Source organism: Hydra vulgaris, chromosome 15, assembly GCF_038396675.1.
Source record: "Hydra vulgaris chromosome 15, alternate assembly HydraT2T_AEP".
NCBI classification, from domain to species: Eukaryota; Metazoa; Cnidaria; class Hydrozoa; order Anthoathecata; family Hydridae; genus Hydra; species Hydra vulgaris.
In genome coordinates, this window is record NC_088934.1 from 57,185,001 (window position 1) to 57,205,641 (window position 20,641).

A 20,641-nucleotide genomic window follows, 5' to 3' on the forward strand; every position below is an offset into this window, starting at 1 on the left:
TTCAAATATTTTGATTTTTTGAATATAACTTTTCTTGGCATTTTCATTCATGCTGAAAACAATAGTGTTATTTATTTTTTAATGTATTCTATATAATACCGTCTGTTTTTCATATAAAAAATAGTACTAAAAAATATTTCTCCTTAGCAACGGCATAGCAACAAAGGTAAACATCATGTATATCATTTTATTGAACTGCCTAAAGCAAGTATTTTCTATAGTAAGTTTTAAGAAGTTACTTAGTGATATTTGGCTTCTTTTTTTGCCGTGAAAACATTAAAACTAGCACTTATGTAAGCTGTTATCACCTAATTTCTTGTTATGATTGTTAGGTGACTTGCATAATAAAAGCATATGTTATCTATTTCAGTTACTGATGTTTAATATAGCTAGAGTATAATTTTTATTATTGTGTTTAAATTATTCAGTGTAGATTAAATTAAATTTATTATTTCTAATCAATTAATATGAAAACTGAAGCTTCAAAAAGAAGAAAAATAGGTGCCTCAAGAGTTTTGTAAAAAAAGAAAAAGTACTTCAAAAAAATCAAATTTGGCAATTTTTCCTCAAAATGAAGATACTTCTCTAAGCAAAGAATTGTCATTAATTGACAAAAATACTTAAGCTTTTTAAAAGTTTCACAACATCTACTAGCAATGTTATTGCAAATAATGAACCTATTCTACAACCTCAAAGTAATAAAAACGTAAGTAAGAGTCTAATTATGTTTTAATTGATCTTGATATAATTGTATAAATTCTTACATTAGTTGGAACATGCCCTGACTGTGAGAGGAAGTCGATCAATATTAATTTAGATCATAAAAATAAAAAATGTTTAAGTTCTTTGTTGCTATTGAGTAGGTACGTGCGTATCTTTGATTTACGGCACCGATTTTAAAGATAAAATCTGTGACCATTTCTTCACCGCGTGCTCGAAATAGGTATAGGAGGGATGGATTTTTGTCGTTTTTTTTTAGAATTTTATATTGACTAGGATAATATTTTAAAAGTAGAGTGTTGTAGGTTTGTTGCAGTTTTTTTTTTTGCAGTTAATAACGTTTTTAGTGATTTCATTGCTATTGAAAACTTCGTTCCTGTTCTGGAAGTGAATTGATATTCAAGGCATAATATTTTTTTTTTCTAACTTTCCAGTCAATTTTATATATCTATTTTCTATATACTTGCCAAATTTCATTAAAAAATAATGACATGCTCATACTCTATTTTTGCACGCAGTAAAGGTACCAAATATTCTTCTTTTGTAGAGGTTGTAGGGGAGGGGGGGGGGGAGGGCGAATCATGATTATGAGCATTTTGTATATTTTTATTCATTAAAAAATGTTTTTTTAGAAAAAATGAAACATTACTAAAAATATTGGTGATTTTTTTAAAGTATTTAAAACATGATTTACACACACACACACACTATGCTATTTATTTATACATATTTTATTTAAGATTCAATTGATTTTTTTTTCTGTTGCATTTAGTATAGCTTTTTTTATTTGAAAAAAATTAAAGCTGTTTCAATAAAATAATAATTATGATTATTAAAATTTTTTTTTAGAGGATTATGAGACCTAAAAAGAATCATCTATTTTATGGTGAAGCCAAAAATTATTTAGCTTTTAACTTTACAATGCCAACTCATTTAAATATTAAATGTAGAAATGTACATATATTAAATATATTCATATCCAGCAATGAATCATTTGAAACAACTGTTGAAATAGTCAATAAACATTTTAATTTCAAAATATGTAGAAGTCAGATTGTGCAACTAGTATACAGATCCAAATTCTATGCACATAATTTTTCAAGAAATTCTAAAAAAATTAATAATATCTGCAACGTGCTCTTTGCGTACCAAAAATCAATATCTGCTATGCCACAACCATTGCATTCAACCACAAGCTCAAGTAAAATTGTTTCGTGTTCTTCTGTTTTATCTTCTCAACACATCAGTGTTTTATCTGTATCAATTAGTAATCACTTAACTCCTTTATCTGGTCCCACTTTAATAATTTCTTCTCATGAACCACTACTACCCGGGTTGAGATTTGATCAGTTGAGTCCTAGGAAAAATATTTTGCGAAAAAGGTTAACCATTTTGGCAGATGAAATGGCAAATAAAAAACGAAAGTATAAAGAGGATCTAAAAGAATTAAGAGAAAAGGCAAAGGCCCAACCATACCAACTTAAATATCTAAATCAGGTTACTGCTCGCAGAGAAAAGACAATCCTTAATCTTCAAAAAAATATAAAGGAAAGGTATTTGAATTTACAGTTAAAGAAACTTCAAAATCAAATTTTTATTTTAAAACAACAGTTGACATTTACCCAAAGCAACTTATCTAATCAAAAGGCTATGTTAAGCCAACAACTTGCTCACAAAAATTCTGAAATTCTTGTACTGCAAAATGACATACTAATTTTACAGGAAAAAGTGGAGCAAATGCAACAAATAACATAAAACACCAAAAATGAAAAATGCTACTCAGCAGATATTAGAGCACTTATATATGACATGCTTGTGTGCCAAGTTCCCACACATAGTATTCCAACTCTGCTCAGTAAAATTGGAGAACACACTGGCTATCAATTTAGTCACATTCAGAATCGCACAACTGTGGAACAAATGATGCATGAGCTAGGTGTAATTTCAGAATTACTGACTGCTTTCCCAACAAAAAATCTGACACTTGGTTTTGATGCAACAGCACAGGAGGGTGTTCATATAAATATTGTGCACTTAACAACAGAATAAGTATGCATGGTTGTAGCTATTGATCAACTTCTTGGAGATACAACTTACGACTATCACATTAAAAAATCTGTTGATGATCTTACCAAGTTATATAGTGACTTCTACCAGCTACAATTCACTGATGTGCGAAGTACTATTATTGGAAGCATAACTAACACGATGAGTGACAGAGTAGCAAACCATGCGACAGTTACTAAGTTAAACCTTGTTTGGCAGAAATCATTAAATGAACTAAACTGTCACCTTCATCCCTTGGACCCAACGACCAGTTCGTGCAAGTCTTCACTCAAAGCATTAGAGACCTCTAAAGGAAAACTTTTTGGAAGAGACTGCGTTGCAGCAAATATTGTTTTTCAAACTTCGCTATAACGATGGAAAAGGTAGATCTATAATCTTAATCCCCCTTTTTTACTTTAACACAACATAATTTTGTGAATTATGATATATAAATCAAAAATACTTTTTTTATTAGCATATAAATGTTTTTTATTTCACATGCTCCTTATGCTCTTTGAAACAATTACTTAATGTTATTTAAAGGTGATCCAAAGGGTTTTGTAGCCTTTTTAGACCAACACAAGCTGCCCAAAGGACAGCTACCACGCTACAGAGGGAACAGACTACACATTCTTTTTCACACATGTGGTATTTTAATTCATCATTATGAAATATTGAAAACATTTCTGTTTTCTGGCTTAATGTTATGCGGAGGTCTGAGATATAGTTTGTACCAAGTTTTTACATCTGAAATAGGTGAATCTTTTATATGATTGTTTCAATTCATGGACGCATTCAGATATTAAATTGATAAGAAAGGGTGCAATGTTAAAGGCTACGGCATAAACCTTTAAAACCAATAGTAATGATACTAACAGCAATGGTTAGGGGATTATAGATTTTTAGAGACGAATATATCGGTTTATTTATAAATTTTTTGTTTCAGGTATCCGTGATTTATGTGCCGTAGCTTTAATTGGAAAGCTGGTGACTTGTCCTTGGATGACAAATTTTATATCCAACCAGGTCAGGGACTTGACTACATATCTGGCATTGAGGTATTCAAAAATGTTCGAAACACTCTTATTGAAAGCAGCAAGGATCCTCTAAATCTAATTAAACAAAAAACTGATTTTTTCGAAAATATTATTAAAAACCCCGTTTTTTGATTCAATAATCAGCTTTTGCACAGTAACTGAAGAAATGAGTTAAATATTAGCTGAATGTCTGAAAGCTGTTGTTAGTGTCATTGACAGGCAATACAAGCGGAAGTTCAACATGAGTTCTAATGATCAAATTATGAACCAAACTAAATCAGCAAGGCATCACAACATTGACTCAGAAGAACTTATGAGTATGTTTAGTGCTGCAAAGCAAAAAGCTCCAAATGCCACGCTTTGCTTTCTTTCTTTAAAACTTACTGCTTGTAAAAATAAAACAACCGCTTTACTCTCCAAAAAACCTACTGATATTCAAAACAAATAAATATTAAGGGCTATTTCTAATGCCAGAAAAACTCTTTTTGCAAATGCACAATGTCATAAAGAAATGATGTCAGAACTTATAAAGCATACGGCCGACAAAATTCAAAATAAATAAATACAAAGAGCAGAGAAAAATAGAAAAAACTTAAAAAAATTGTGTGCCTAATCAGATAAAAGAAATATTTCCTGACCTAGAAAATAATGAGGCTTTTAATATTGAAGAAATTCTTATTGGAACTGCTATTAGAAGATGTATTCGCCACTTGTAGTTTGATAATGCCATTAACAACCAAGATGTATATTATGGCAGACGTCTTAACATTAAAAAGAAGAACAGTGGTATATACATTGTTTCTCATTGGAAACCAAATAGGAATGAGAATGATGATGCTGTTGAGTATGAAATGAGCAAATACTAAAATCTGCAGACATCATTAGTGGTAATATGGTAATATCATACAAAAGTGATGTGCCAATTGATTATAATAAAGTATGTGTTATTTTAAATCATAATATGGTTTATATACTTGCATTAATAATTTTTATTTACAGATATAGATAATTGCCTTGGTTAGTGTGGGCTTAATATACACATAGGTAATGCCTAATGTGTATATTAAGCCCCCTCACCTTCTTTTTTGTTGTTGTTCATAAGATTTATAATTCTTTGTTAAATTTATATAATTCTTTGTTGATAAGATTTATAATTCTGTTGTTAAAAAGATTTTAATTCTTTCATTGATTATTTTTATGTATCAGATGTTATTTTAGGTGGTCGGGTAGTTATGCTATGCGAAACCAAAGCTCATTTACTATTGGCTTTGAGCCAATCACCTGACTTTTGATAAACTATTTCAACTTAGAAAAATGACCTTTTGCATACATGGACACCAAGATTTTAGTGTTAAGTAGTTTAAATCAATCAGTATAGAAATTAGTTTTTATGATTATAATTTTTATACAAATCGAAGAATTCATTTGGTTCCATTAATATTTCTGTTTTAATGACATACAGTGTAAATGCGTTATACATCAGAAGTTAAGTTATTTAATTTATTTTGAACTTAAAACAAAAACCTTTTTTATACTAATTTGTGATGGGTTTTTTAGTAATTATTTTAAATATCTGATGTATTTTATCTATCAATGCTAGGGTTTAACTCACAGTATGAAAACTGAAAAATAGACTATTGCTTCTATGGATCTTTAATAAGTCAGGAAAGAGGTTATAGATTAAATTATGCATAAATAACATATTTGTAACATATTAGATATCAATTTGTTTTTCAGGACAGGCCTTCTCTATTAATAATAGCTGTGCTATGGTGATCTGTATATTTATTTAAAAATCTGTTGTTTTTTTTAGATATTTTCGAAGGATCGAGTTTTTCTATATTTGGATGTCAATGCTAGATTTGCTTCAAAATTAGGCTATTTTCATAGCCACAATTCTATTAAAAACATTAATGAGCATATGGAAAACAATTAATTTAGTTTAAATTTTAATTGAAGTATATTTTAAAACAAATAAATCTTTTTTTTATTGGGGTGGGCGTATTATTCGATGTTAATTGAGGCCATATACAAAGGATACTGAAGGGCTTTTTCTAAATACAAGTCTTCATCTCTCTAAATACTAACTAACATGAAATGTTATCGCTAATTGTCAAAGTAATTAAACAATTTTTATTATAGTATTTTTTAGTATCTATCATGGATTAAGTGGAAAAATTAATTAAAATGCTCTCACACAAATCACATCCTTTTCCGACTTTTTCTTCAAGCCATATTTTTCGCTTACAAAAAATAGATATAATTAAAGAGGTTATTATTTTCTCTCAGTTCACTGTTTATCTCCTAGAATGCTATGTACATATATAATAACGCAACAAATAAACTACGCGTTTTAATATATAAGTCTATATATGTAAAGTGTAATATAATAAGTATTATCTTTAAAAAAAAGTTATAAAATAAATTAGTTTATGAATAAAATTTTTAATCATATAAAAATTGATTTATCTTATTATCATTTATAATTTTTTTAATTCGTTAATAGAAATAATTTTTTTAAATAAGCAATATTAATTTTTGTTGTTGTTATAAGTTGAATAAAAATATAAGCGAGGCAAAGTTATGCGCTTAAAACTAAATAATGAAGTTCTACTGTAAGCCGAAGCGTTCTTTTTTTCCGTAAACGGTGGCTCCCAAATCAAACGGTGGCTCCCATTTTCGGTAAAAGTAACTTTGAAACTAAACAAACAACGCATGGAACAATTTTGAAACCAAACGAACAACATGCGGAAATATCATAAATACCAGATTGGCTGAACATGCTTTCGCGGTGAGTTTAGAATTAAGAAAATGCATGAATTAGAAGGGTTAAAGGTGTGAAATATATGTGAATAATGTATATATATGTAATAAATAAGTGAAATACATTTATTAAAATTTGTGTTACATTAAAATTTTAATATATATATATATATATATATATATATATATATATATATATATATATATATATATATATATATATATATATATATATATATATATTTATTTATATGTATATATATATATATATATATATATATATATATATATATATATATATGTATATTTATATATTATGTATTATGTATTATATATAACATTCTCTATGGACCAGCACATAAAATTTTTTGTTTAATTATAAAACACTTACTAAATACTTCACTATATTGGTAAATATCTTACCAAATATGCTGCAAAAGTATTTGCCTGTGGCATTGTAAACTCACAATTTTATTACTGCAACAGTCTATCTGAATATATATATATATATATATATATATATATATATATATATATATATATATATATATATATATATATATATATACATATATATATACATATATACATATATATATATATATATATATATATATATATATATATATACATACATATACATATATACATATATATATATATATATATATATATATATATATATATATATATATATATATATATATATATATATATATATATATACAGAGAGTGAGAGAGAGAGAGAAATACATTTTATTCACACTGATTGATGATAACTGATTCACTTTTTTTGTTTTTATAAAGTTTAAATTAATTAAAAAAGTTTTTTTTAACTATTAGGCTTTTCCTCAAGCCTTTACTTTTTCGATGTAACTAACAGCTTTGCTTAAAACGGCTCAACGTTTACTGGTAAAAAAAAGAAATTTTCTTTTTCTTTATATTTCAATCATCACTTTTTCAGTGTACTACACGCGTAGGAAAAGAATCGCCAGGCTTCTTCATATTTAGTCAAAGACGGTTACATCTACCCCACCCCCTCAAATCCTGAACTCTAGCAGTTTGATAGGTTTGTTTTATCTAACTTATCAAACTGCTATTACATTCCAATGCCACTGAGTAAAATTATACTGTATATTTTATTAAAAAGTGTTCTATGTATGTTCAGTTAAATATTTACAGTGTACTAATACATTATATTACTAATATTTCAGTTAGTTATTTACACATTAAAAAATGTTGTTGAAGTTAAAGGTATCACCTTTGGATTTTAAACCAGTAATTATTTTTAAAAATTAGATTGCAATGTTATTGTGTTTATTAGCAAAATAACTCAAAAAACAGTTTTAAATTAGGATATTATGGCTAGAAAGTCTCACTGCACCTCAGCTGAGCTATTAGTAATTCAACGAATTAAAAACAATTGAAAGTCATATCGAGAGATTTCAAGAATAATTAAGTGTTTTGTTGGAATGGTTCAAAATGCTCTTAAAACACTAAAGTGTGTTGAATCTAGAGGATGCAAAAGAATAATCAATTATTCTTGAAGCTAAAAAGGATCCGCTTATCTCCAGCAACGTCATTAAAAACATTTCAGTGTTGAATGTAACATTTATATTTAAATGCGTACAATTAGAGGGCGTTTAGTTAAAGCAAATTTATTTTCAATATCACTTAGAAGTGTGCCTTTATTGAAAAAAGACATATAAAAGCTAGAAAGCAGGTTTTCCGTAAATATTCTGCAGACCACTAAATAAAGAGTTTGACCTACATTACACTAAGAAAATAGTGAAGTTTGGTGGTGGAACTATTATGGTGTGTGGATGTTTCTCATCATTTGGTATTAGTCTTTTTTTTTTTAAACAGACATGACAGCTGATATTTATACTAATATACTTCAAGAAATAATGCTTCCTTATGCTGATGACAACATGCCAATACTCAAAAATGTTAATTTTCCAAAGCATACGGCTTCCATCACTAAGAGATGGTTCCAAAATAATGGAATAAAACAATTGGAGTGGCCAGCACAATTGCTAGATTTATAAAATTGTAAAAGACGAGAAAAAGCCTATGAACAAAAAGAATCTGTGGGAGGCTGTACAAGTATCATGGAACTCTATTTCTCCATTAACATGCAATAAATTGGCTAACAGCATGCCCAAAAGATTAATTGATGTTAAAAATAATAAAGAACACGCAACAAAATATTAACTAATTATCTTAAATGTTGTATGAAATAATCGAAACTTTTGCAAAAAAGTTGTTAGTTACATGGGAAAAGTAAAAGGGAACTGGATAATTTTTAAAAAAATACAAGAATTAACATTAAACTTTATAAAAACAAAAAAAGTAATATTATGTGTGCGTGTGTGTTTGTGTGTGTGTGTGTGTATATATATATATATATATATATATATATATATATATATATATATATATATATATATATATATATATATATATATATATATATATATATTTATATATATTTATATAAATAATAAATAAATTTCTTATTATTGAGGAGATTTGTTTTCTTTTGTTAGTAGGGCTGAAGAAACTTCAGGATGAAAACAAAAATTATGACGATGGCGAAGTTATTTGACGACTAGATTATCATTTTTCATTTTCTTTGCGAAATTCTGTTTTATTTTTAATAGTTATGGGTCTGATGCCACAGCCTAAAAATGCAATTATTAGGCTGATTGTTGGCCATCTATTCACCTTATTTTAGAGCAACTGAGAAAGCATACATAAATCAAAGAAAATTTAATTAAATTTAATTAAATTTTTTGTAGAAATTGTCGATCATCTTAAATTGTTTATAACTTAAATAAGTAAATATTTCTGAATAGGATATCTATTAATGAAAAAAATGTGAACAATTAATCTCAATGTCTTAATAAAACTCAATATCGCGCAAATTTATTTTTTGATGATTAAATATTTGTAACTTTAAATAAATGACTTTTTTGGTTTGTTTTAAAATTGTTTATGATATTGTTCGGTAAGTGGTAAATGTTGTTGTGTTATATATGTTTGTGTTAGGGTTGCGGGATTTTTGGCTCAAGCGATTAGACCTTAAATAGAACGTAATAAATATTTTAACTTTGTCGTCTTTTGTAATGGAATGTAACAACTATATAGAAATAAAAGACTTATTCAACTTTTGTTTTGATAGTTTTTATTTGGTCAATGAAAACAGATATGCTATTCATTCAGTGTTGAATGTGTAGTGTAGTTGTGCAACACATTCAGGGATGAATGTTTAGTGTTGCACACTGTAGCTGTGATATTAATTTTAGGGGGGGGGGGTTCTTTTATAATTGCCCCGGTGCAAAAATGTAATGACCCGTACCCCTGAGGGTACGGGTTTCTGGGCTATGTTCTATGATTCAGCACTTTGTTTATTGAGCAGAAGCTAATTTTATCTTTATTGATTTTTTAATAGTGATATTATTTTCAGTAGTGATTTTAATAGTGCGATAACTATGAGTACCATAAAAAATATATTCGACAACGCAGAAGAAGGAGATAAATTTATTCATGTAGAAGAAGGGTTAGCAAATACTAGCGAAAAAGTTGACATAAGTGAACCACTTTTAATTGCATCGCTTGTATCAGACTTGAAATTTAATGGTCTAAAAAACACAAGTGAACTTTTCGAAACTGCGTTAGAGTTGTTTGCATTTGCTAATATTAAAATCAATGCTGTTGAGGGAACAACTCAATGTTTCAAGGCAGACATTTCTGCATTACTTACAAATGAAAAAGAAGCTGAAACATTTTTAAATAATTACTGCGAAAGAAATCAAGAAGTCTTAAAGGTTGCAACATCTAGGTAATGAGATACGACAACAACAAATTTGTAATATAACTGTTTGAAGTAATATCAATAGGGTAAAGTGACAAAACTCTGACCTTATCTAAACAATTTTATTTCTAAAAAGATGTTTATAAATAAACCTATTAGACAATCATACATTGTTAGAAAGATAAGCCTTTCAGCATTCGGGGTATAATTTTATTTATTTTTTAAAATGACGCAGACGAACACTACAGCCATTTTTCAAAACGCCTTTACTTAAAAAAAATCGACTTTTTTACAAAATAAGCTATAAAAATGATAACAAACGTTATAAAATAATTATTTTCAAAAAATTATTAAAAAATTCATAAAAATCACTAGTATCTAAAACCGTCTTAAAAATAATATCTGCTTTTAATTTACTTTTTTTCAAAACGCCTTACGCATTGCTTCGGGAAAAATGATTCGACTACACTATGTTTTGAAATTCCTAGTATTTAATTATTGTTTTTATTATAACAATTATAGTTATTGTTATATTGTATTATAGTAATAACTATAATTATTATGATAAACCAATAATAATTATAATATAATTATAATAAAGCAATAATTAACTATTAAGAATTTCAAAATATAGTGTAACTTATAATATAACTGTTATTAATATAATAAATAATAATAACTTAATAAATTATTAATTGTTAGTAAATTAATAACATAGTCCATGCACAGGGCCGTGCCGACGGAGATGTATGTGTTGAAGGTTGGAGATATTACCAGACCCCCCCCCCCCCCTAGATTTTACCGACATAAACCATAAGGTTTATGTAGGTAAAATCTGGGACTTTCGGACTCTGTTGGTTTTCACCGACAGAGCCTCAGAGTTGGGACTCTGTCGGTGAAAACCGAAATTTGGCTTCAAAAATAACCCTCCATTGGTAGAACTAGCTTTTTTTAGTTTTATCCCCATACTTCGTTGTTCGGTACGACCCTGTCCATACCTTTAAACTGAATGTTAACACGATGTTTGTAGTAGAAAATGCTATAATATATCATGAATATTTGTTACAATATTGCTTGTTTTGTTTATTTTATTGCGTTCATACTTATCTGAAAAAAAATTATTCATTAGCAGAATACAGAAACTAAAAAGGAAACAGGCTGAAATTTGGTCACTGATTGGAGTCACTTTACCCTAATTAACTATATTGACCCATATAAACATAGTGATAAGTTATCATAAATTGTTTATGCAATAATTTAATGATTACTCTCATAGGCATCTTGGAATTAAAAGCTCATTCAGTTTTTATAAAAGGTATCGCTGTCATCATAAAACCAGATATAATCCAACGACTAATGCTTCATCTATTTTGAAAAATAATCCTTCACGAAGAATCAAAAACACAGATTGTCCATATTCTATGACAATAAAAATTAAAAAGAATAAGGATGCATATCCCTGTCATATTATTCTAGAACATTGTCACAATCACGCTTTAAACTCATTACAAGTGAATAGTTTTAAAGATATATTACCTGAAACTGCAGATAAAGTTGTAACTCTTTTTGATAAAGGTTTCACACCAGGTAGTTTTTAATTACTTCATGAAATGTATATATATTTTTTTATGCATGTTATATTTTTATTGAATTTTATTAGCAAAAAAAAATAGCCCTACCCCAGGTATCCTGAAAAAAAGCATAATGTATTTAATTTTATTTTAAAAGGATTTGCTTATAAAGAATACAATCAAAATCTACTATTTGAATGCAAAGATGAGCTTGAATATCATCGTTTAAGATCTGATCGTTCAATTTGTCCAAGACTTTAACAGGTTATATAACTCTTACTGTAGAGAAAAATATGGATCTAAAAATGGGAAAGAAATGTTTGAGCATTTAGAAGAAAAAATAAAATTTTATATTGATAAGTTTCCGGATAGCGCTGTGCATTTCCAACGATACGAAGAAAATGATTTGACAACTACACCGTTAATCTTAGTTATAGTAACGCCCTTAATGAAAAGAGTTCATACTATGGTGAGTATTTTTTTCGTTGTTATTATTTCGTTAAGTTTTGAAATTTTGATATTACTTATAACTCTAATTATAGGAAACTCATTCTTCAGAAATAGTCTTTGTTGACTCTTCCTCAAATATGGACGCAAATAATCTTAGGGTTTTTATCCTTTGTACTCATAGTGTTGCTGGTGCTCTTCCTTTGGGTTTAATAATTTGTAGTGACGAAAAAACTGACACCTTGATAAAGGCCTTTGAAGCTTACAAAATCTTATTACCCGAAAATGCTTTTTTTAATAACGGTAATCAAACTGGTCCGGATGTTATGCTCACAGACAACAGTTCGGAGTTAAGAGATGCATTATATAACGTTTGGCCTTCTTCATTATTATTATTATGTACTTTTCATCTTTTGCAACAAGTTTGGAGATGGCTGTTCGATATCAAACACCAAATTCAAAAAGAGGATCGACCGGTTATTATGTCAAATTTTAAAAACACTGTTTACTCTGAAACAATAGAGATGTTTGAGGTTGCTTTTTCGCAACTGCTTTGCGACAATATCATTAAAAAATACCCTAATCTAATATTTTATTTAAAAAATATATATGAAATGAAAAAATGTTGGGCATTGGCATTTCGTTCGACTTTACGAACACGTGGTAACAACACTAACAATTACACCGAGGCGCAATTTTTAGTTATGAAAGACTTAATTTTGCAAAGAGTAAGAGCATATAATGTTAACGCACTATTTGACAGTTTTACTGACGAATTAGACCAACATTATAAAAATAAACTGTTATCTGCTGCTAGTGGATCTTTTGATAGCTATAATACTCCTCGATACTTTGGTAAACCCAAAAAAAAGAAAGGAGTAATCGGATTTGTAAAGCCATCCACCGAGCATATTAGTACAATGTTACGTAATACTCAAAATATCGGTAGCAACATATTTGTTGTTCCTAGTGCGTCTGGAAAAAAAAACTATACGGTAGATATGAATATTGGAATATGCGAATGTCGAGTCGGGGGTAATGGCGCTCCTTGTAAACATCAATTTGTGCTATGGTCTAATGGCATTTCAAACAGTTTGAACTTTATGCCAATATTCAACATTGACCAAAGAAAATATCTTGCTGAAATTGCGCTAGGGAAGAGTTTACCAAGAGAGTTTTATGAAGGACTCCACACCGATAACAATATATGCAAAAATAATTTTGAAATAAATTTATGTATAGAGTTAAATGAAAGCACCAGTAATGTTGCTAACAATGTTGAAGCTTCGAACATTTGTGAAAAAGATGATACATTGAGAGACAAAGCTTTTGAAGCACTATCAAGTTCATTTGAAACTATACGTTCTAATATCGCTGTTGGAGATAAATCACTTTTACGTGGCATAATAAAATTTAAAGAAAGAGTAGAAAAAATGAGTTCAAGTTTACTTACAACAAATTTACATACATTCGGTATGCAGCAAATTAGCCGAAAGAATAACTATGTATGCACGTCTTTGAAAAAATACCAAAAAAATAAAATTAATGTCCAGCCGGAGGCAGTGAAACGTCGTAAAACAAATGACGGGGGAAAAAGGGCTTTACAAAAAGGAATTAGTTTATTTACTATGCCCTTGAAGACACCATCAAAAAAAAGAAATCATAAGTTTGCTGAGAACGTTAAGAATAACGAACCCGTTGCTAAAAAAGCAGGACGCAGCTTAATGACTTGAATTAATTAATATATTAAAGTTCACTAAACAAGTTAGTAGTTTCACTGTTAACTGTTTTAATAATTATGTTTATCTGAGATAAATTTATTTATGAATATATCTTATACTTTTATTTATGAAAATGACGAGTAGAAAGTCATTATTTGTTGACAACGATTTGTTGTTGTTAGACTCATAGTATAATTTAAATAAAATAGTGAACCAAAAATAAAAATTTTGATGATGAAGTTTGATATTCCATAAAGTACAACAAGATTTAAATTTAAAATAGAAGTATGAGATTATTTGCTCTCTTGCGCACAAATAAGTATTACATAGCTTTATTACTTAATTTATTTAAGTTTTATATATTTAATTAATTTATTTAAATTTAATTAATTTATTTCATGATTTTCGTAAATTATTTAAAATGGGGATGCAGGCGAAGAAAAAAAAGAAAATTCAGACATTTATTAGTTCCAAAGAGAAAGTCCGATAGACAAAAAAAAAAGCTGACAGACAAAGAGGAAAACTGATGGATAGAGAGATAGGCTGATGGCAAAAGAGAAAGGCTGATGTACAAATATAAAAGCCGGTGGACAAATTGAAAGGCTGATGGATAAAGAAAGTGTTTAGTCAAATTGATCATTAATAACGTAAACTAAAGTGCTTGAGTAAGAAAAAGAACCATCATTTCCTTTTTTTAGAAGAGGAACAAGAACGAACAAAGATAAAGATGATTAGGTAAAAAGTGCTTGTAACAAAATCACATAAAAGTAGGAGGATTCCAACCAGATTTTAAATGAAATATATGAATTTATATATGACCCAAAAAAGTTACTATTGGCATCATTGCAAATCAAAAGGATAATAGCCATTAATATTTTAAAGATGAATTAGAAAACATTAAAAGAAATAAACATAATTAACAAAATAATTACAATTAACAATAGATTTAAAAAGCTTTAATATTTACATAAAAATATTTTCAATCTATTTCACTTTACTGTTGAATTTAAACTAGGAATCAGGAAAACTATAAAACATTGTTTCTTTTTCGTGCCTCTCCGTTATGCTGTTCTTTAACATGTCTTTTTAAATTTTTGTTAGCACCGAAAGACTTGCTACAAGAATGGCATTCAAAAACTTTTCCGCATGACTTCTGATGCCGGTTAAATTCTTTTTTTTTTTTAAATAATTTGCCACATTGACAAGAAATGCTTGCTTTTTTGTGTTGACTGGCAAGTTTCTTGTAATGCTAAAAATAATATCATTACTATAAAAAACTTAAAATTATCACAATTATATTTTATATTCAGAAATAAATTTAGTGATATTTTAAATGTATAATTGGTCATTATGGTAGATTTCAAGCAAACTAAAATTGATGCTTAAAAAAATTGTTTTATTTAAAACAGGAATAACTATATTTTATCATGACAAGTATCAGTATTAATTTATGTACAAAGAAAAACAACATTTGTTACAAAATTAATTATAATAATATACTAATATTACCTCTTTTTGCAATTTGGAACACTGTTTCCAAGCTTGTGCAAGAACCTTAGATCTTATGCCAAAATTTTCATTCGCATTACTGTCATTTTGAACATTTAGATTATCCTATTGTTAAAAACCTCACTTATAAACTAATATAAATTAGGCAAAGAAACTGAAAAATGAAATGCATAAGGATAGGGCACAGGTTACTCTAACCCAGTTTAATCTGGTTTCAATATCAATACATGGCTGTGTTAGTGTGTTGCATTTGCATCTTTTAACTTTATATCTTCCGTCATGTTTACACTGGCCCTCAACAAATTCAAAATCAATAAAAATATAAACGCAAACTGTTTCCAGAAATAAAAATTTATTTTATTTTCACAAATTTATTGAAATTAAAATCTACTCGTCTAAGATTTTAAAACCACAAATAAACATTTTGACATTTTCTGCTATGAAATGTCAAAATGTCAATGTCAATGGTTTAAATACTTGATAACTTAACTTAACCTGTAATCTTATTATTGATGGCTATCTTTTTGGGATTCCTATAGGCATTTACAATCTTATATTAGACATCATATATGATTTAAATAGGCATACTATAGGCAATTTAGCCCATTACATTTTACTATCAAAAGCGAGGTTTTTGAGTCTTTAATTAACAAACACAAACACAAGAATTTAATAACTTAAATTATAATCATCAATATAGATTTTGATCTTTTCATTCAAATGCTGATTTGTTAAAGGTAATACCAAATAGGTTTCAACTTAGTTTCTCCGCGCAGCAGCCTTGCTCGTCAAGGTTCCTGTTTCGGAGTTAAAGAGTTTAGAGAGGGTTGTACCACAATAACAACAACAACAACAAAAAAAAATGAATAACCTCCTCGACTGTAGTGGCCCCCTCAGGTCTTGTGGTGGTGAATTATGAAAAAAAAAAAAAGATGTGGAGAGGTTTGCTTTCGACATCTTTGATAAAGTTTAGCAAACTGATTTTATCCATAAGCTCTCTTCTTATGGTGTATCAGGTATCAGTATTCTATACCAATCCTAGTATAAAAGTTGTCCTTGAGGGACAGTATTCTTCTTCATTTACAGTAACTTCAGGGGTTTTTCAAAGTTCTATTCTTTGCCCTATACTTTTTTAATTTTCATTAATGATCTACCTGTAATTCTCACATCTACGGTGGCATTATTCACTGATGATAACACCATCTCTGATAGCTTAGAGGGGGCATTTAAGCATTAAAATTTCACATATGCTTCAGCATGGAGCTGTCAGTGGCTGGTAAACTTTTTTTTCCCCTTCAGTCCTAATGGTCTTGCCACAGAGCACCGCCACAAGGACTTATTAAGTTGACTCTCTGTCTCATACTTCACTGATAATGTTTATGTGCTTTGAGCGGGGTTTGAACCTGCAATTGGACTCGTAATCCAACCTTGGATTTTTGGAGTCCAATGCTCTAACCACTGCCTTACGGCTGCTTATTTTTCTCAGCTTTAACTCAGACAAAACTCAATTTTAACGATTAGCTGAAATTGTTTTTCAGCTAATCCTTATTAGAATAATCTACATGTTCCTATATTTATGAATGGTAAGGTTCTCAATGAGTCATATACTTTGTGTCTTCTAGATTTATTTTTTACTTATATTGTTTCTTGGCAACCATATATTAAATTCATTTCAAAAATAGCATCTGTAAAAATGTAAAAGAAGTTACTTGTTACATTTTTTGTCATTTTAATTTTTACTTAAAATTAAAATGACAAAAAATTGTATCAATTTAAAAGAAAATATAAATAAATAAAAAATCTAATAATAATCTAATAATACCAAATTAATTCAATTTATTGAAATAATTATAAATAATTATTTCAATAAATTAAAAGACCAGAAAAAAAAATATTACGGAGAAAAAAGTATTCAAACCGGACATTTTTTTAGCAAAATCAGTTTATTTGAAAGTAGTTTCAAAATCTTAGACGAGCACCTATCATTTTAATTACAATAGATTTGTTATCTTGAACTAAAGCTCTATAAGAATCTGCAAATAGTTTTCATTGACATTTTCATTGATCTTAAATTTGTTGAGGGCCAGTATGTGCTATAAAAACCATTTATTTATCTAACATTTTCCCTCACACATCAATGCATCACACATCAACTATTTATATATATTGTTCATACATGTAAATTGAGTTCATTTAAAATGGTGTTCATTTGTAACACAAATGTGTTACAAATGAACACCATTTTTCATTGGTTTAAATTATTATGAATTTAGCTATTCTGTCGAAATCAAATTAAAACCAGTTTGAAATAGGTTTAGAGAAAGCATTGATGCAAAAGAGAAATATCAGTTTCAATAAACTTGAAACTAGAAACTGGAAATTTAGATTATAACAGTTATAACTGGTTTATAAATAATAAAACTTGCAAATAATTTGAGCCTAAAATTTCAAACAGTTCTGTGCCATACTAAAGAAAGAAGTCAGGTTTAAATAGCAAAGTAACCTTACAGCAGATTTTCAATATTTCTTTAATAAACATTCATTTAGTCTGCAACATCTGAATGTGATGCAAAGAAAAAAAGTTACAAATGTATTAATTACTGTAGATTACTTTATTTTCCATGTAAAACATGTTCCAAGCAGAAAGAAGTTTTGAACTTTTCTCTTGAATTGTTTCTGAAATTATAATAGTTACAAAAATTTAAACTTGCTAATATTAACTCACAAATTCCATATAAAATGATTCCCAAGGTAACACCTCAGATTTTCTTTAAATAAAAGGCCACAGTATGTATGAAAAAAAGAGGACACTGAAAATTTTATTTTGATTAACCATTCAAAAGTTATGATTGAATTAAAATTGACCAAAATGGGAAATTTTTTTTAACAGTTTAAATATTTTTTTGTTAGTTAAAGTATCTTAAACTTGCTAAATAACAAAACATAAAGAAAATTAGATTTGCTACAGTCAGGGTTGAAGTGTAACAAAGTACATTTACTTTGTTACAATACTTTGTTACTTTTTGCAGTACTTCTACATGTAAAGAGTTACATTTACAACGCAGTAGTTTTACTTTTGTTACTTTTAAGGCTGACTTTTTTACTTTGTAATGAGTTACTTTCAGAGAAAAGTACAAAAGTATTTAAACTACATTGGTTAGAATCTATTGTATAACACAAACAATATCCAGGCCCAAATATTTTAGGTTGTGAGGGTCTTTTTTGAAAAGTGAGGCAGTTTAATGAAACAAATAAATATTTTGACAAATTTTTATAAAAAAGTTTGCATAAAAATTGGTAAAAAAAGAGAGCAATCGGTACAAAAGGTGGAGCGATTGCATCCACCGAACCTCCCCACGGTATATGCGTGATATCAGAAAATTGAAACCAGTAACACTTGGCATTAGATTCCATCTGTATGAAGATCCAAGGCTGCATATTAAACAAAACAAACTTGGCTATATAAATACACAACGCAATGATCAAAGTAATAAAATATGTTTATAAATAAGCTAAGCCATTTTTGTACCTTTCTAGATCCAACACAACAGGAAATCAGGATTTTTTTTCAATTCACTAAATAAAAGTAAAGAGAAGAAAACTCTATTTTTTCCATAAATACAATTCCTCTTTTTAAATTTTTTTATATAAATTAATGCCATGCAATAATCTGCAGCTAAAGCATCCATGTGTGAAATTGAAGAATGTTTCTTTCAATATAGAGCATCTGAAACACTAGTACTGTTTCTGATAATATTGTTTCAAAATACATTTGTAGTAACTGTTCATTACTTGATGAACTTCACAGATCTTCACTGTTGAATGTCTTTCTTGAACTAAATACTGATTTTCCAACAAGTGCCGTCTGTGAATGTTTATTTAGTGTTGCAGTTCAAGTTTTGTGCAAAACCTAAACTAGAATATGCCAACTAGAATTACAGATGAAGATTTTGACCAGTATTTACACATTGCACATCAATGAAAAACTGTTGTAAACCAGTCAGTTGCAATAAACATATTTACGTTGATATATATATGCTAAGTTTCATTTCAAGAAAAAGGATTTATAAACTTATTTATTGTATGGTAATGTTCAATCATAACTCGTATATGTTCAATCATAATTATGAAATGAACTAAAAAACCGAGTATGAAATTTTTAGGATTGCATTTTTTTGTAATTTTTTTTTCCTGTGGGTGTTGAAATTTAAAGAAAATCTGTGGAACACTGACACTGTGGAACTTTTAAAAAACTAAATAATTTTATATGGAGTAACCCTTAAAGTATTTAAATATACAAAAAGCTAAATACAGTACAATCACTGAATCAAACATACCATTTACTTTTGTCAATGTAATTACTTCTGAAGATTGGTTCAATTCTAATTCTCTTTTATCCATGTATGAATTTTTTATTATCAACTAAGTATAACTAAAGAAACGTGCACAAGATGTATACTGCAAATTAGCAGTGATAAACCCAGAGTTTATTTTTAAAAAATATTTTCAATTAAAAAAATAAATATATATGTATATATATATATATATATATATATATATATATATATATATATATATATATATATATATATATATATATGTATTGATCCCTGTATTTACACACATTCTTACATATATATGTATAAACATGTATACATACATATACATAGGTATGTACATATGTATTATACATATGTACATATGTATATGTACATATGTACATATGTACATATGTACGTATATGTACATATGTACATATACATATGTACATATGTACATATGTACGTATGCATATACATAATGTATATGCATACGTATATACATATATTATGATTCATATGTATGTATACATACTGTATGTCATACAGTTATACATATGTAATATATGTATGTATGTATATTATGATATGTAGATATGTATACATATCATAATATATATATATATATATGTGTGTTTGTGTGTGTGTGTGTGTGTGTGTGTGTGTGTGTGTGTGTGTGTGTGTGTGTGTG

General features: G+C 28.0%; 1 protein-coding gene and 1 long non-coding RNA gene across 2 annotated transcripts; one reads left to right on the top strand and one right to left on the bottom strand.

Annotated features, from left to right (window-relative positions):
- The first annotated feature begins 6,440 nt into the window (after positions 1 to 6,440).
- On the top strand, positions 6,441 to 9,739 carry LOC136092261 (uncharacterized). Its single transcript, XR_010644305.1, has 2 exons — positions 6,441 to 6,594; positions 9,116 to 9,739. It is a non-coding gene; the product is annotated as an uncharacterized LOC136092261 (long non-coding RNA).
- Positions 9,740 to 15,110: 5,371 nt separating this feature from the next.
- Positions 15,111 to 20,080, bottom strand: LOC136092218 (zinc finger and BTB domain-containing protein 6-like). Its single transcript, XM_065819974.1, has 4 exons — positions 19,969 to 20,080; positions 18,243 to 18,307; positions 15,632 to 15,736; positions 15,111 to 15,371 (listed from the first exon to the last, which is right to left on the bottom strand). Exons 1-4 carry the CDS (start codon positions 20,030 to 20,032, stop codon positions 15,150 to 15,152), a joined length of 456 nt encoding a protein of 151 aa, XP_065676046.1. The 5' UTR covers positions 20,033 to 20,080; the 3' UTR covers positions 15,111 to 15,149.
- Positions 20,081 to 20,641: the final 561 nt, after the last annotated feature.

Coding starts and splice junctions, on each gene's coding strand:
- LOC136092218 (XM_065819974.1), bottom strand. CDS start 20,032: ATGGATAAAAGAGAATTAGAATTGAACCAATCTTCAGAAGTAATTACA. Junction 18,308..19,968: donor TACATTGACAAAAGTAAATG/GTATGTTTGATT, acceptor TTATAATTTCAG/AAACAATTCAAGAGAAAAGT. Junction 15,737..18,242: donor TGTTTTACATGGAAAATAAA/GTAATCTACAGT, acceptor TTTTAACAATAG/GATAATCTAAATGTTCAAAA.